Source organism: Nicotiana tomentosiformis, chromosome 2 (genome assembly GCF_000390325.3).
Source record: "Nicotiana tomentosiformis chromosome 2, ASM39032v3, whole genome shotgun sequence".
NCBI classification, from domain to species: domain Eukaryota; kingdom Viridiplantae; phylum Streptophyta; class Magnoliopsida; order Solanales; family Solanaceae; genus Nicotiana; species Nicotiana tomentosiformis.
The window spans coordinates 18,802,735-18,820,090 of NC_090813.1; the positions used below are offsets into that span (position 1 = coordinate 18,802,735).

A 17,356-nucleotide genomic window follows, 5' to 3' on the forward strand; every position below is an offset into this window, starting at 1 on the left:
TTCCCCCTCATATAGTCGTCGGCCTTCCCCAGCCCCACCTCATCGCTTCTGGCGAAGCTACGAGTTCATGAGCAAATGAATGAAGGAGCCATATTCCTAAAAGAAAATGACCCTCTTTGTTTTCTCTTCTTCCTCTATCCCTTCAAAGCCTTTGTATAGGTTGGGCGCTAGCGCTTTACTAATATAATAAAAAGTCAGGCTCTTCTGCTGAGCGAAGCTGCGAGCCTACTTAAATATAGCTTACGCTTACCAAGCCTAATCTAGAAAAATAGGGTTAGAGCAAGCAAAGCAAGCTTTCCCCCTTCATTTGTTATGGGTCGCGCCTCACCGCAGGTACTAAATAAATAAAATGAGTGGAGATCCTCCTCCCCCCTTGCTAATTACCAAGAACTTCGTTGCCACTAGTAAATTAGACCATCCCCAAAAAAGAACTCAGAGCCTAAAGAGAAGAGAGTTCAGTCTACAAGAAGCTGGCAGAGCTTTAGCCATTGGGACACATCTATCTATCCTAAAAAGTAAACCTTTTCTTGTTCGTTCTTCGAATGACGCTAGTGGAGACTAATTCCTTCCGGCTAATGAAGATACTACTCCAGTCTTTCCAGTGGATCCTTTTTATCCCTAAGAATGGAACGAACCAAGTTAACCTATACGAGAGTGAGGAATAAAAACCAACAATCAACTTACCGCTTTTGATGTCCCACGATTCTGCTAGTCTAGAAACAAAGGAGAAGGACAGGGGTCGCTAGATCAGAAAAGCGATAACTAAAAATTCTCCCCAAGTAGGATTCAAACCTACAACCAATCGGTTAACAACCGACCGCTCTATCACTGAGCTACTGAGAAACAACGGACTTAAAGCGGGATAAATCTTTCTGTTAGATTTCAACTTATTTACTGGAAGCTAAGGTCCTATTTAATATTGGGAATATTAAAATTTAGGAGGGGGACTTGGTTAAACAAATCACGAGTACGTAAGCAACATATGATGTTCTTTCTCAAGTGGAAAGTAATAAAATATTTTTGACACGCTAGAAAGATTCGAAGATACATATGAAAACCTATATTGCAAAAGAGTTTGATATACCTTTCAGGTTGCCCAGTTGGTTTAGAAGGTCCTAACTTGGGATCGAATCCTCCCTCAATGCCTTCTGAGTTGAGCCTGGCTTGTCTAGTTCGATTTACATCCCATGTGTGATTTGCGGGCTATTACACATGGGGAGGTTTACCCAATGCGTACAAAGTGTTCACCCGAAGGGCAGAGATTATAGCGGCTACGGGTTTCCCTCTTAAAAAAAAAAAAAGAGTTTGATATTTTTTTTAAGTACATCTACAAGTACAACATACGTGGAAAAGGTACAAAATCCCTCCTTCTCTCTAAAAAATTATATCTTTTACAATGCTAAAAATTTATTAGTGGATATTGATTAATGATTAATGATTCCAAAACTGTCCATAAGTAGTTTATCGGATATAAAAAAAAACAAAAAGAAACAGAGCATATTAGATGGGGATAAAGCTCCCGTTAAAAAAGGACATAGATTTTTTAATATATTTTTCAAAAATAAAAAATAAAAAAATTATTTGTTCATGAAATATGATCAGTTTCTTTTTTAAAAAATTCAATTTTCATAATTAGTTTGGGTGAAATTTTTTCTTTCACTCACATAACTTTATGATTTTTTCAAGTAAAATATATGTTCAAATACTACTTCAAGTTCCAAAAAACTATTTTTCAACGCATTTTTTTTTGTATTTTAAATTTCAACATAATCTATGTCCAAACGCTATCAAAATATGTATTGTTTGTACTAACTTGCATAGATGTCTAAGTCTTAGGGTGAGAGTGAGAGAGAGATATTGATTGAGTGCAAAGCTATATATTTTTACAAATTGAGACAGTTGATAGAATAAAAAAACAGGGCTAGGTATCACAATACAAATTAAATTATTTATTTGTTCCATTTATATATCACTATTTTCATCTTAAGATGTTTCAAAATATTTGACATTATTTGATATAAATACAATTTTACGACTTTCAAAATTAAATACAACTGACCAATCAAATTGAACCTTGATATGATATTTTTATTTATTAAAATATCTTATGAGTTTATTATTCTTTTTATTAATACAATATGCATGTTATGAAATTGACTAATCCTGTTGAAACGTCTTATCGATCCAAACTTATATCGACTAGAGTTCGAATTTTTAGGGACCAAAATTCCCTTTGCTAAAGGTCTATCTATTTTTAGTGAGACATGTCCTCCTTATATTGATCATGTTCATTAGCTTTTATGTGATGTGAGCTTTAACTTGTGAATAAAGACAATTTGTAACGGTACTGTTGAATTTAATTATGAGATTAAGGCCAATCCTTTTCCATCCATGTGCTATGTATATATATTCTTAAAACAACAACCGCAACAATAAAAAATCTAATATAATCTTATGTGTGTGATCTAAAAAGAGTAGTGTGTACGCAGCCTCACCCCTATCTTATTGAGATAGAGAGACTGTTTTCACCCTCGGCTCAAAAAAGCATAAAGCACCACATTAATAAAGAGAGAAACACGAAACACACCAAACGAGAAGCCGAGATAAAATGTTGTTTGTGTACATTATATTATGGTAGCGAAAGAAAAATACTAGAGTGATAATTGGAAATTAGCGTGACTATGAAAACATGATCAGATCAAAATTTTAAAAATTTCACAGTTAAAGAGCAATTTGAATCATGAAAGCTGTATAAAACAGTAACAGGGCAATTTGATTTGACCATTGAATCAAATCAAACTTATTTTCAGAAACACAAACTTCAAATGTACCTTCTTTCCCTTACTTTTTGTCTATGTTCATTTGTCCCCCTTTTATTTTGGTTGAGGAAAGTTACAAAAATGGTCCTTTATTTTAGGGGTAGGTTAAAATAGTCTCTTAAATAATTTTGATCCTTTAAGTTTGTCAAAAGGAATTTTTTTTTGTTGCTATTAAATATTTAATATACTTTAGTTGTTAGACTCACTGTGTTTTTTTTTTTAAACTAGAAACACCGGGACTCCCGTCAAATGCCAAAAAAACTAAAACGCAAAAACTTGCACCAAATACTAGAAATACATACTAAAAAAATTATAAATTAAAAAAATTTGCACCATCAAATGTAGGTTTCTGTTAAATTTATTAAATCTAACTGTTAGAATTTGCGAAGTATTTTACAGCGATAGAAAATGCTCCCCTTAACAAGCAGATCAAAACTGCTTAAGGGTATTAGGAACTTATTTTGAACCTACCCAAATAGTGGACCATTTTTATCATTTTCTCTTCTTTGTTGTTTGTCATTAAAGAAATACAAGTTTTTATTTTTGCTGGAAAATTCGTCTCTAATTTTCCCAATAAAAAGAAATTCCTAGCCGGTTTAAGTTTAAACCGGTTCTGCACTCTGTACTCTTCGGCCTTCGCCCACTTCCAGTAGAACACTGCTTAACGAACTTCGTCAGATCTATTTCTCACTCGAAGAGTGAAAATTCAACAACTCCTCGCCATTAGCCATGGCGATTAGAGCTTTTCTTCTCCTACTAATCTTATTCTCTTCGTCTTATTATGCCGTCGCCCTTTATGAAGATCAAGTTGGCCTCATGGACTGGTAAATTTAACTTTAAAATTTGCATAAATATGCATTGAATTTATTGGCGATATTGATAGTTGAACTGGTGGAGCTTAATTTGTGTCAAATACGAATTACTTAGTATTAGAATGAAATTAGCTCGAATAAAGGGAAATAGTAATTAATTTGAGATTGATGCTTAGATGATTGATTAATTGTCGAGCAATTATTTATGCAGGCATCAACAATACATTGGAAAAGTGAAAAACGCAGTTTTTCAAACCCAGAAGGCTGGTAGGAAGCGTGTTGTAGTATCTACCGAAGAGAATGTCATTGCTTCGCTGGATCTTCGCCACGGCGAGATTTGTGAGTTGATTATGTTCTGGTCACATAATTCAATGCTAATTATATTCAATTTGATGCAAATTTATTACATTAGTACTTTGTTTATTTAATGGCATCTTGTGGAGGAAATTTGATCTTTTGACTTCGTTTTATATCTTGTTATGTGCAGTTTGGAGGCATGTTTTGGGGGACAATGACACCATTGATGCGATTGATATCTCCATGGGAAAATGTAATAACTTTGTATCATCGTCTGTTTGTTTTTGTTTTTCACTTATTACGAATTGGTTGATAATTGGGATTTCTATTTTTAATAGTACATGAATTGCTGAATAAACTCGTTTGCTTGTATCTCGAACAAGCACACACTTACACGTAACATGCAGCTCTAGAAAGTTATAACTTATAAACTCTCCTTTTGTATCATGTGGGAAGTGTTTTTTTTTTACAAGACAAATTATGAAATCAGTCAATTCATGCCTTAAGGTGTTCATCTAACCATTTGAACTAACCTTAAGTGTGCACACCTCCAATATCCACCAGTGGATTTACTTGGCATAAGCACGGAACGAGTTCTCAAGTAGCACTTGAGTGTGTAGTAGGTGTCTCCTCACTATAGCATGTCATTAAACTGAATGAGAAAGAGATTTAATTTAAACCTAGGAATAGAAATAGAATGCAAAGACGATTCAAAGGCGTAATCGGATGATAAAAAACAATGATAACTCAGAAAGGTATAAATAGGAGAATATTACGAGAAAAACGAATACCTCTTCAAACTGCCACCATGGAATATGGACAGGTCAAGTCGGCAGAGAAGAAAGATATGATGCTAGGCACAAATCCTCTGGGCCTCAGGTGGTTGGCTGGCGATGATGATAGGCTAAGAGTGGTGGTTCTGTGGGAGGAGATATAGGAGAGGTAATAATAGAATGTCCAAAAGGTGGTGCAGGCAAAACTTTAGAGAAGTCAAGATGGTCAGAAGAAGAAAAAGGTGTGAAGTAAAGGTTAAGATAGCAAACATAATGCATGATGAACATTCGGTGACTAGCAGATGACATCCTTTCTCGACATCCCTTCGGATTGTTTATGCCAGACCTAGTAGCTACAATTTTTGGTTATTATTCTTTATTAAGAAGTACACTTTCTAATTTATTTGATTGTATTTGCTAATAGCTTGAGGAAAATGATTAAAAATTAGGACTCTGTCACTTTCTTTCTACACAAGTCAAATGGGTAATATTGGAAATCGAAATTTGGACCTTCTGCTCTGTTTTCTTTTAAGAATAAGAACATGATAGATACAAGCATTCTAATAAATGCAAGTGTAAATTCTACTGTGGTTGAACATTCACTATGTGTCTATTAACTTAGTTTTCTCTTTAAGAAAGTTTCTTGTCTTCATCACGCGATTATTCCGATCCGAACTTCTTTGCGTCTATTTTTAAGTTGGAATTTAATAAGTAGTAATGACGAAATATTCTGTTGGCTACAGTAATTGTTGCAACACTCTATTTTGTTATCAAAATAATATTTTTGGGTATACTTATAAAAAATATCTGGTATCGAAATTAAATGCTACTAGTTACCAGGCCATTTATCTCTTTGCAGATGTTATCACCCTATCATCAGGGGGAAGCATTTTAAGAGCTTGGAACCTTCCTGATGGCCAGATGGTGTGGGAGTCGTTCCTTCGTGGATTAAAGCCCTCCAGGTCATTGTTATTGACTCCAGTAAGTGCAGAATTTTATTTCACTATTTTTTCCTCTTACAAGCATTCTTGATATGTATAGAGCATCAAAATTGTACACTTTTCACTGCTGCAGTTAGACACAATTTAAAGTGTTAGCACCTTTAAGTAAAATACTTGAAGAAATGTGATTTCCATGTTAGCTTAAGGCCAGAAGTGAACACCATTGATGGACAAATCTTCTGTTTTCTTTTTCCAGACGAACTTGAAAGCTGACAAGGACAATGTGATTCTTGTGTATGGCAATGGCTACCTGCATTATCTTTCGAGCATTGATGGTGACATTCTCTGGAAGATGGATTTATCACATAAAGGGTTTGCAACTTACTGCAAATCATATTGTGTCTTCCTGTTTAATCTTAAAAAATGTTGATCATATATGTGCTCCTTCCATTGCAGCGTTGACATTCAACATTTGATTCATCCGGAAGGAAGTGAGACAATATATGCTATAGGAGTGAGTGATTTGTCCCAGTTTGAAGCATATATAATCAATGCTAGGAGTGATGAACTGCTGAAGCACAGCAGTATGTCATTTCCTGGTGGATTTTCCGGTGATATATCTCTGGTCGCAAGTGACAAAGCTGTGGTGCTGGACTCTTCTGGGTCAATTTTAGTCTCTATAAGCTTCATTGAGGGAGAAATAAAATTTCAGCAGGTGAACATTGCCAATCTTGTTCAGCACATCTCAGGCTCGGCAGTGCTATTGCCTTCTAAACTTGCAGGAATGGTCGCTGTGAAAATTGGGAAATCTTTGTCATTCATCAAAGTTACCAATGAAGGCAGATTGGAGGCGGTAGATACAATTCCTCATGTTGAAGCTGTAAGTGATTCTTTGCCTTTTTCAGAAGGCCAAAGCGGTTTTGGGCTGATTCAGCATGATGGTACCAAGATTCATCTCACATTAAAGACTGGTAATGATTGGAAGAGCCATTTACTTAAAGAAAGTTTCAAAATAGACCAACATAGGGGACTTGTCCATAAGGTTTTCATCAACAACTATATCCGGACAGACCGAACATATGGATTTAGGGCTTTGATTGTCATGGAAGACCATTCACTGCTATTGATGCAGCAGGGTGAGATTGTTTGGAATAGAGAAGATGGACTTGCATCTATTATAGATGTTACAACCTCAGAATTGCCTGTAGAGAAGGATGGGGTCTCTGTCGCAAAAGTGGAGCATAGCCTCTTTGAATGGCTCAAGGTACAAAGCTCCTAGAACTGTTTCAAATTTAAGTTTATATAGAAGGCATCATAGCTTTTGATTCATAATTTTTCATATAAATACACAAATGTCATTGTTATTTTGACAAAATGTATGTTGATCCCTAACAATAAAAAAAGGTATGTTGATCCTTGATACTTTAGCTTCCTTATTTTCGAAGACATTATTTTGGACCTTATGTTTAACTCCCTTATGAGTTGGTCATAACATCTTAATCATCTATTTGTTAATTTTAAGGTCGTAAGATTGGGAAAAAATTTATAATGAATCTTTTTTACACTTCTTATCCTTGATATAGAAACATAACAATGGAAGTGGTACTTATGGTCTATGATCTCTGTTGCAGTGTTTGTTTAATTTGATGATATCTTTGACACTGATTTTCTATTTTGTTGTACCTGACTGTGTGTCTTCTATCTCGTTCTTTTGTTGCAAGGGACATCTGCTGAAACTTAAAGGGACCCTAATGCTTGCCACCCCTGATGATATAGCAGTGATTCAGAGACTGAGGTTACAAAGTGCTGAGAAAAGCAAGATGACTCGAGACCACAATGGGTTTAGGAAGCTACTCATTGTACTTACGCGAGCAGGAAAACTTTTTGCTATTCACACAGGAGATGGGAGAATTGTTTGGTCTCTCTTACTGAATGCTTTTCGTAAATCAGTGACATGTGAAAATCCCAGGGGGCTCAAGATACATCAGTGGCAGGTGCCCCATCATCATGCATTAGATGAGAACCCATCAGTCCTTGTGGTTGGCACTTGTGGACTTAATTCAGATGCATCTGGAATTCTCTCTTTTGTTGATGCTTACAAAGGAGTGGAGCTTAATTACATAGCACCTCATCATTCTATTTCACAAGTTATTCCACTGCCATTTACGGATTCCATCGAGCAGCGCCTGCATCTGCTAATAGATGCTGAGGGGTATGGCCACCTGTATCCCAAAAATCCTGAGGCAATTAGCATTTTTCAGGAGGAGTTGGGAAACATATATTGGTACTCAGTTGAAGTAAATAGTAATGTCTTAAGGGGACATGTGGTGAAGAAGAATTGCGTACCTGAGATAGGTGATGACTATCGTTTTGAATCCAGTGACCTTTGGTCTGTTGTATTCCCCTCGGATTCAGAAAAGATCATTGCAACATCAACAAGAAAACTAAGTGAGGTATTCTTTTGCGTTTTTCTTTATTCTTTTAATATCAATTGAAAATATTTGCTGCTGATGGCTAAGCTATGATTGGAGACTGGTTCCATTACATTTCTAATGTTTAACTGGGTCTGAGGAGAGACATTGATGGACCCCGTGACACTCTTTCCTGTTTCCTCTTTTTTTCTTTCGTGAAATATATACCCCTTCATCTTTCAGATTGGGTTTACTAGCTAAGCTATCATGTAATGGTTTGGTTGCTTTATAACGTACTTCTAATTTTATATGTGAATCGCCAACAAGTTTCTGGTTGAGACAGAGTTGATTGATATATATGAATATTTGCAATTTACTTTGTATTCTCTTTTTAGTTATCTGTGCCTCATGACATTGATCTTATTGGTGAGTTGCCCTGGGCTGACCATCTGGATATGCTAGTCGGTTGGCTACAACCTCTCTCTTTCAGTTACTGGTGGGATGATAACATATGTTTTTTTGGTCCTATTGCATCTGATTTTACTCTAATTATCTGCGACATTGGAAGAGGATCTTGTAACTTCAGTACTAATAAAGCATCAGAAGATGGGCTGCTTAAGGGATGAGATGCTGGGAAAATATCAGAATTCTTTGGTATGAAATTAGAAGCTTGAAAGGTAAAAAGAATATGAGGATGATGGTATAATAGTTTTTGATGTAGAAAGGGATGGGATGAAGGAGGTCTCTAGGCTCATGAATCATGGCAGGATGAAATGCTAATTTTGAGAAATCTTGTCCAATTCTGGGAACAGAGAGGAAGAGGAAGTTAAATCCAGGCAATTTGTGAAGGGTCTTAATTCTTATACTTAATAGTTTGTGCAGCATGACTGTGTTAACTCGGAGATGAAGAATTCTTTTCATAGTATGATCAATGATGATAAGTTTGGTTCCCAAGGAAACTTGGGAGCCTAAACTTTCAGTTCACTTTCTGTTGACTCGTCTAAATCTCGGTTAATAGAGTCCATTCATCACCCAATTACATGAAAATTGATGTAAAGGAATCAAGTTTTTGACAAGCTATTAATATAGTCAAATGTAAATTATTAAAAGATCCCTGCAACAACAACAAATGCAGAAGTTATCTTGAGCACATAGTTTTTGTTTTTGGGACTTTTAGGTGGTTATCATGGTCCTTCGTCAGGTGTAGGTATTATTGAACCATATAATAGAAAAGAAATCACGTGCTTATGTAGCTCTAGTTTCTCACCAGGCCTTCTTTTAACCTATCCAGCTCTTGATGCTGAATTTGTAGAATGTAATACACTCTCTGATGTTATTCTTTCAGGTGGTTCATACACAAGCTAAGGTAACATCGGACCAGGATGTGTCGTACAAATATATATCTAAGAATCTTCTGTTTGTGGCCACTGTTACACCCAAATCTACTGGTGAGATTGGCTCAGTAATTCCAGAAGATTCCTGGCTGTTTGTTTATCTTGTTGACACGATAACTGGCCGTGTACTGCACCGGATGTCTCATCATGGCTCGCAGGGACCTGTCCATGCAGTAAGTTTACCTTGCTCTCCATGTATCAGCACTTGTGAAAATATTAGCAATTTAGAGTACTATCTTCACCATCTTTACTTTCAAATCAACTGAGCATTGTGACACATTTCTTTGTCTCTGAAGGTCTTTAGTGAGAATTGGGTTGTCTACCACTACTTCAATCTACGAGCGCATAGATATGAAATGTCTGTCATTGAGATCTATGATCAGTCTCGAGCGGTACATTTTGCTTCCGAAATATATTTTTCTTGTTCTCTTTGGTCGTGCATTTTTCCATATTTGAATTGGTAACTAACTGTAGGACAACAAAGATGTGTTGAAGCTTGTGTTGGGAAAGCATAATCTCACAGCAGCTCTCTCTTCCTACTCACGTCCTGAAGTGATAACTAAATCTCAATCGTACTTTTTCCCACACTCTGTGAAAACAATGGCAGTGACGGCAACAGCAAAAGGCATTACTTCCAGGCAGCTGCTTATTGGTACAATTGGGGATCAGGTTAGGTTTACTAATTTTTTGTCTAAATATCTTTGGCCTTCCTATAGCAACTCTACTATTATTCATTTGGATAAGTTTGAACTTTCTCAATTGTTGTGCATCTCTGTTATGCTTTAAATGCAATTTCAAGAAGACACTTTTGTTAGCCTTTTCCAGGGAGACCCATGATTTTAGTTTCCTTGATTACATATCCATTTAATGCTCCATCTATTGATATAATTCAGGTTTTGGCACTTGACAAGCGTTATCTAGATCCTCGAAGAACAGTGAACCCTACTCAAGCTGAAAAAGAGGAAGGGATTATACCTCTTACCGACACATTGCCAATTATGCCACAGGTGAGAACTTTATTTTTGAACTTCTGATAAGGCAAAGATGGAGTTTTCTTGAGCAAAGAAAACTTGCATATCTTTGAGGCCAATATTTGATAGGCAAGTAGAACATGCCATATGTATATCTTCTTGGTAAAGAAGTAACATATTTGCTTCAATTAAAGTGATAGGTTGGTTGAATCTGTATCTCGAGGTCTCTATATGTACACTTGGTTATACTTTACTTTGGGTAATCCCATTATTTTCACTGTGTTGCCTGACCAAGTGTATCAAAGGCTAAAGGCCAAACTTTCACTAACCATCATCCAGCTTTCCAATCTCATGGTTCGGTTAAGATGGCATTCACATTCATCATGTTGGTCTAGATAGAAGTGCGTTGTTTTCTGATTATCCTCTTGTGTAAACAGAGCCCAAGCAATTGGTACTGAATGTGCGTCTAGATTAGGGACCTGATTTTGAGTACTCTAGTTGCACTTTGAGGAATGACTAGAGTTTCTTTGAGACATCCTTCTTGCTGAAAATTGTATCTAAAATCAGACGAGACACACAGTCTAGCAACCATTTCGCAGGTTCACTAATGCAGCCAGTTTGACTAGTCAAAATCATTACATCATAATGAAATTTATGATCTGTATAAAAAATGAATAATCATTCACAAGGTATAACAATGCAATGTATATAAGGAAAAAAAAGTTAAAAAATAAACGCTGGAGCACCTTGTATTGCAGCTAATATGACTTGGCAAACATTGCTAGAAATGAAAGAAGTCTTGCAAATGTTTATAGCATAAAAAGGAAAGAAAACTCTTCTCGGTTAATGTATTACATCACTCTTTCATTAGAACAATTCAGACTTTGCTAGTTTGCGTGGTACATGCATTTGACATCTTTTGTAGGAAATTATTCAACAAATTAAAAAAGAAATTTCAAGCTAGTAAATAGACTCCTTCACAGTGATGTTACATAGATTCATTTTACATATTTTATAGTAAAAGAAATATCAAGATATATACATCTTTCACAATGATGGAACATGGATTTTTCTTTGACGATATCAGAGTAAGCTTTGATGGTCTATGTGCCAATGATGATAGAAAGATGGGATTCCTAGAAAGATATCTTTTGTAGGAAAGATTTTTCGATGTATTACATCTTAATTTCCAACATATACTGGTTGGAAGAACTTTTTTGGCCCTTCAAGCTTCTCTATATACCTGACTGTATAATAAATACAAGATGCTGGCTTGCATTTACTAATTCAGGCATCTCAGAAGTTCTTTTCTGATCCTTGTTTACATCTGAGATAATTATCGATGTTGGTTCTTCATATTGATTTTGATGGTTACTCCTGCAGGCTTATGTCACACATGCCCTTAAAGTGGAAGGCCTTAGAAACATAATAACTGTACCAGCAAAGCTGGAGTCGACCACCCTTGTCTTTGCTCATGGAGTGGATCTCTTTTTCACTCGGCTCGCTCCTTCAAGAACCTATGACTCTCTTACTGAAGATTTCAGTTATGCTTTGCTTCTCATCACGATAGTTGCCCTTGTTATAGCAATTTTTGTAACATGGATTTGGTCTGAGAGGAAAGAGTTAGAGGAGAAGTGGCGGTAACTCAAGTCCATATGCTACCCCACTGTCTTCTGCCCTGTAATTTTTAAGTCCTAACCTTTTCTTGTTGCTTATTTCATCATAGATATAGATAGGAAGTTAGGGGTAGGCTGTTTATCTGTTATTTATCAGGTAAAGATAATTTGTAACAGAAACCTATCTTTACACATAACTAGGTTGTCAGCAGTGCCATTTTGTGATGACAAGCACGTGGTTGACATAGAAACTCTTTCTTGTATGGCATGATGAAGCTAAAGGGCTTTGCATTTTGTTAAATGCTTTTGCAAAGACTCAAACTTAGTCGACTATCATGCACTGAAATTGTGTTCTCTTTATTGAACTCTGGTTTTATCGGAACATTGTCCCCCGGGCTTCAAGCCTTCTGCTTACCATGTCTCAATTTCTGTGCTATGCGTAAACCCATGTCTAATGATACAGGCAGAATATGTTAGAAGAGAGGCATTGGCTGCTGTGTTTTAGCTGCCTTTTTAGCCTTGTTCAAGGGATGCGCCCTATGCATATTTGCTATTTTCTGAGAACTACTTCCAGATAATTTGACCAAAGTACTGAAAGTTGAAATTGAAACACTAATTCTTGAAAAATAAGTCATGTGCCTGTACAATAACAACAAATCCAGTGTAATCCGGGAGGGTAATGTGTATGTAACCTTACTTAAGGTAGAGAGACGGTAATGTGTATGTAACCTTACCCAGGTAGAGAGATTGTTTCCAATAGACCCTCGGCATCAAGCTTTAAATTAATAGCTTCTTAAACTGTCAATACTGAATTTTTTTTTTTTTTTTTAATCTTAGTCATGATTTTTAAAGTACCATAAAGGCAAAAACCATTGTCGAAAACGTTTATCACAGATCATTACCAATTTACCACCATTGTCTTTTGACCTAGTTTGTCTTCTTTTTTCTATATTAAGTTTTTGCTAGTCGCACTTCAAAAAGAAGGGAAAAAGAAAAGAAAGCTATAACGTAAAGGTGATCGTTATTTCATATCAATTAAACATAAAGCTTTGGAGCAACTTTGGTATATGCATTATCGATTCAGTTCAGCACATTGGTTACTGGTAGGATTAATCTGAATTTATAACTCTTTCAATTTTGTTCCTAGTTTTGCATATTCACTAATTAAGAACTACGTGAACTTTGGCTTTCTGCAATTCATGAGGAAACCATCATTCGTCAAATCAATAAATATTCTATAAAACACACGCCTAAAAGCATCGTTAAGGTAAAACTTACAATGTAAACATAAGTCAAAAAGTAATATAAACCCTTTAATCTCTATGCAAAATGTTAAACAACTACAAACATCACAAAACCAGTTCATCGACATCAGGCAAAGGAAACCTCAAAATTGCAGCAATTCCTGTCAATTGAGCAAGTCTTTGTCCTATATCTTGATTAAATTGGACCACTTTCCCACCAGCTTTCTTCACTGATTTTTCCATTCTCAAGTACTTTTGCCTCATTTTATTGTCCTCATTTCTCAAAATTTCTTTAGTAATTAAAAGGGTCTCAATTGCCATCAACTCATGTGCATATTCCACATCTTTTGTACCATAACATGCCCTTTTAGAATTCGTCGATACCATATTCATAAATTCATCCAAAACCTTTATGTCAATTTCACTCTTCGTATTCTTCATCATACTCATCACAACCTTATCATGCAAAATTTCCTTCTCATTATTTTTATTCACTAAGAGTATACGCGACTTGTTATTCTCTATTGATTTTATCTTCGACCTATGTGCCTCTAATAATAAGTAAACTCGAAATTCATCTTTTATGGACTCACAACTCGCAATAACCACATAAGGAATAACATCCATATCGATATGCTTCCTAAATGAAACGAAAATATTCTCGAAAAAACTCTTAGAACCCGAGTTATTAGTAATTTTATCACCTTGTATTGTTGCACAATGACTTGTTGCACTTTGTCTAATCAAGAAAATCTGAGCCAATCCTTCCTTCATTAAAATAACAGCTAAATCAACCTTTGAACCACCATTTGGATCGGATCCATCTTTTAATATTCCTATTGTTTCTTCATCCCAAAGCTTCTTCATGAGATTGAATTCTTTGTTTTTTCCTAACTCCAACGTGTGAAAAACTCCTGACTTGACATGATCGTTCGGCGTTATTGTCTTGCCACGAACACGAATAATGGAACAACTTTTGTCATAATCAAAACTTGTGATTCTGATTTCGAGTTCAAGTTTTACCCTTGATGTGTTTTTTTTGTCTGAACAAGTTTGGATTTTTCTTGTGGTAGGGGCAGAAATTATGTCACCATTGGCAATAAGATTGTACAAAAACCATAAATCATCTGGTTGTTCTGGGATTATGGTGGTTGTACCTGGTTGATTGGGAACTAATTTTTGACCTAAAAGCTTCATCGTGTTTAATTTTGTGAATGTTTTTCTTCTTCTTGTGTTTTGTGTTTGTTATTATACGGTTTAAATAGGTGTTAAGTTGACGATTTAATTTCCTTATTACTGTGGGATTGGGGTTGTTCCGTATTTTCCTTTTTTGTTCGGTTTATGATTTCTAATAGCACACTTTCCTTCATATTGTGGGATTAAAGTTTACGCTTCCCTAAAGAAATTAAGAAAATTAGGGCTATGACTTAAATATGAAATTAAAGAAGAATTTTAAAATTGTTATAAATAGTATTTTATTTATGGTGAATGTTTATATTTTAGAGAGATTTTAGGGTTTGTTACTTGGTGGCTAAGTCATTTTTCCCCTATAAATAAAGGGATTCTATTCCATTGTAATTAATCCCAAATCAATAAGAATTTTCTCGGCAATATTCTTCTTCTCCTTTTATTGTTTCATAACACGTTATCAACACGAGACTCTAACAAATTGAGTAGAGGTATCTGCTTTGGTCACCAGGCTTTGGAATACGTGTGTGATGCTCAACTTGTACATAATATTAAGTATAATAATTGTCAATTGTTCCATGAACTACCTTCAAGAATAACTTCTGGATTTAAGGTAAGTATTTTACCTTTTTTCTCTTTTAAATTCTTGAAATTTCATAATTTGATTTTAAATACAAGTAAAGACAATAAATTTTGATTATAACTCTAATAGAGTTTGTGAGAAATTATAACCACCTGAAGCGGTAAAATTTCTATGTCTTGCCATGATCAAATTCATGTATGATTATGAGCACAAGAAGTGGAAACCCGTCCCATTGAATTTGCTTCATTCTCGTTCCCTTAAGAGAATGTGGTAGCAATATGCAATAAGTCCGAAAGAAGATAAAATTATTACCGTGAAGGTATCAATGGATATGGACGTGGCAATTGACGAAATTATAATCGTCATCATTGTGGTAATGAGAATAATAAGGATTCTCAAAATATCCTTCACTTTGTGAAAGTAATGTTTGTCATCGATTTGACTTGAAGTTTTGTAAAGTACATATAGATGACTATGGTCAATTCATGATGTGAATGTGATAACATGTGATTTATGAATACATATTCATTCTTGGAAGAATATGAACATGCTAGTGGTAGTGAATATACCACACTCACCTCTAGAAAGAGGTTTGAGATGCTATAAGAAAATAATGTCATTATTATGTCATGAATGGTCATTGGTTACGTACCTATTGTACGCCAAAATATTTTGGTAATGTGATTTATTAAAGAATAACAGTAATGCAAGAAACGGATTTTGCATATAATTTTGACCATGACTATAATGGTATAACTTTCTTTTTAAAAGAGATATTCACCATATGGATGTTGATGAATATGGGGTAGTACCAAATTAATTGAGAGCTCTAGAAGAGCCAATTATTACTATTTTGGAGGAATAAAATTAATTATCAATAAGGTATTATGTTGTAGTAAGTCTCAAAGAAACTTATTGAGTTTCTAAAGTATTCGTGAAAGCGGATGGTTATATTGAGACTATAAATAATTAGAAGATTTAATATCTTTATATTACTATAACTGTAGCGGGGTAATATGTTTATGAAAACTATCCACTTTATTGCTTGATTTGTACTATATAAATATAAAATATGGTGAAATTACATGACGCAATAAACTAGAAGTTTATTGATATAAAAACCTATATCGTAATGAACTTGGAGTTTATTGGTAATTGCACACGTCATGGTGTAAACCTAATATTTATCAATATTGATAATTTATCTGGTTGGCTTAACTAGTTTAGCCATATCAATTTAAGTATGATGTGCAAAAATAAAAGAGAATTCACATGGGTAAATATTAAAGAACTAGAAAGTTCTTTATGAATTCTCTTATGTTGCTCATTCTCATTAATTAATAGACCAACTAAAATTGAGATTGAATCCCATAAATGCTACAAATATCAAAGGTGAATATGGGCTCGTTTACTTGTCATGTATACCACATAAGATGCATCTATGAGATGGTTACATGTGCGATTATTACTAACCCGCAATATGGTGTTTGCGAGGTAACTTGCTTAATAATTTAATTTAGAGCATAATTTTCAGATTTTCTATTTAACACAGTTCATCTTGATAAGTTAGTTTACATCATATTTGATTTAGCAAAATAATTTATTGAATACCTCCAGTTAATAGCTAAATTGTTGCTTATGAGAACAAAGTTATCTATATCAGTTTGATATAGACTATATACGAAAGTATATTACATTATCCCATCATAAGTGGTTCAGGGTCAGGAACCAAATAATTTCATTTTATTATTATTGATATGCGTTTGATTAACACCATAACGCACAAAGATGGGTTCCCAAAGTTGAGGAAGCAAGTTAGTTTTTCTAACATAAGGGGGAGAGAGGATAAACAATTGAGAAAAAGTTACGTGGAATGAATTATTATTTGTATATCTAGATCCTCGAATAACATAATATGAACTTGAAGTTCATAAAAAGATAATTCATCTGCAATATATTGCAAAGCATGCCAGACACATTTTGCTGACCCAAAGAAAGTAACTATATTCTCACTAGAAATGCTTCAATAAGAATAAGTCCTAAAAGGACAAAGTTTATGGTACACTTAAAACGTATAGACAAATCAGTTTTAAATAATATTCTTGATAATGAAGATGAGCAAATGATCAAAATGATCATAACAAGGAGGCAAGTGATCTAGAAGATCACATGACATAACACTTCATAAAATCTCACGAGAGGTTCAGGTACCTGAAAATATGAATGAAGAGATCTCTATGTTATATCTTTATTAAAAAAAAGGAGGTTGGAACCGATATAAAATATTCATCGACGACATCTATGATA

At 34.7% G+C, this 17,356-nt stretch overlaps 2 protein-coding genes and 1 non-coding gene across 3 annotated transcripts; 1 reads left to right on the plus strand and 2 right to left on the minus strand.

Annotated features, from left to right (window-relative positions):
* Positions 1-771: 771 nt before the first annotated feature.
* TRNAN-GUU (transfer RNA asparagine (anticodon GUU)) lies at positions 772-843 on the minus strand. The gene has a single exon. It is a non-coding gene; the product is annotated as a tRNA-Asn (tRNA).
* A 2,560-nt stretch (positions 844-3,403) lies between these two features.
* LOC104114440 (uncharacterized) lies at positions 3,404-12,416 on the plus strand. Its single transcript, XM_009624896.4, has 12 exons — positions 3,404-3,643; positions 3,843-3,970; positions 4,119-4,181; positions 5,561-5,682; positions 5,899-6,014; positions 6,099-6,906; positions 7,364-8,095; positions 9,399-9,620; positions 9,744-9,839; positions 9,922-10,116; positions 10,341-10,454; positions 11,802-12,416. The coding sequence occupies exons 1-12, from the start codon at positions 3,549-3,551 to the stop codon at positions 12,060-12,062; spliced, it is 2,952 nt and encodes a 983-aa protein (XP_009623191.1). The 5' UTR covers positions 3,404-3,548; the 3' UTR covers positions 12,063-12,416.
* A 967-nt stretch (positions 12,417-13,383) lies between these two features.
* LOC104114443 (protein PELOTA 1-like) lies at positions 13,384-14,475 on the minus strand. The gene has a single exon (XM_009624900.1). It carries the CDS (start codon positions 14,473-14,475, stop codon positions 13,384-13,386), a length of 1,092 nt encoding a protein of 363 aa, XP_009623195.1.
* Between the last annotated feature and the right edge of the window lie 2,881 nt (positions 14,476-17,356).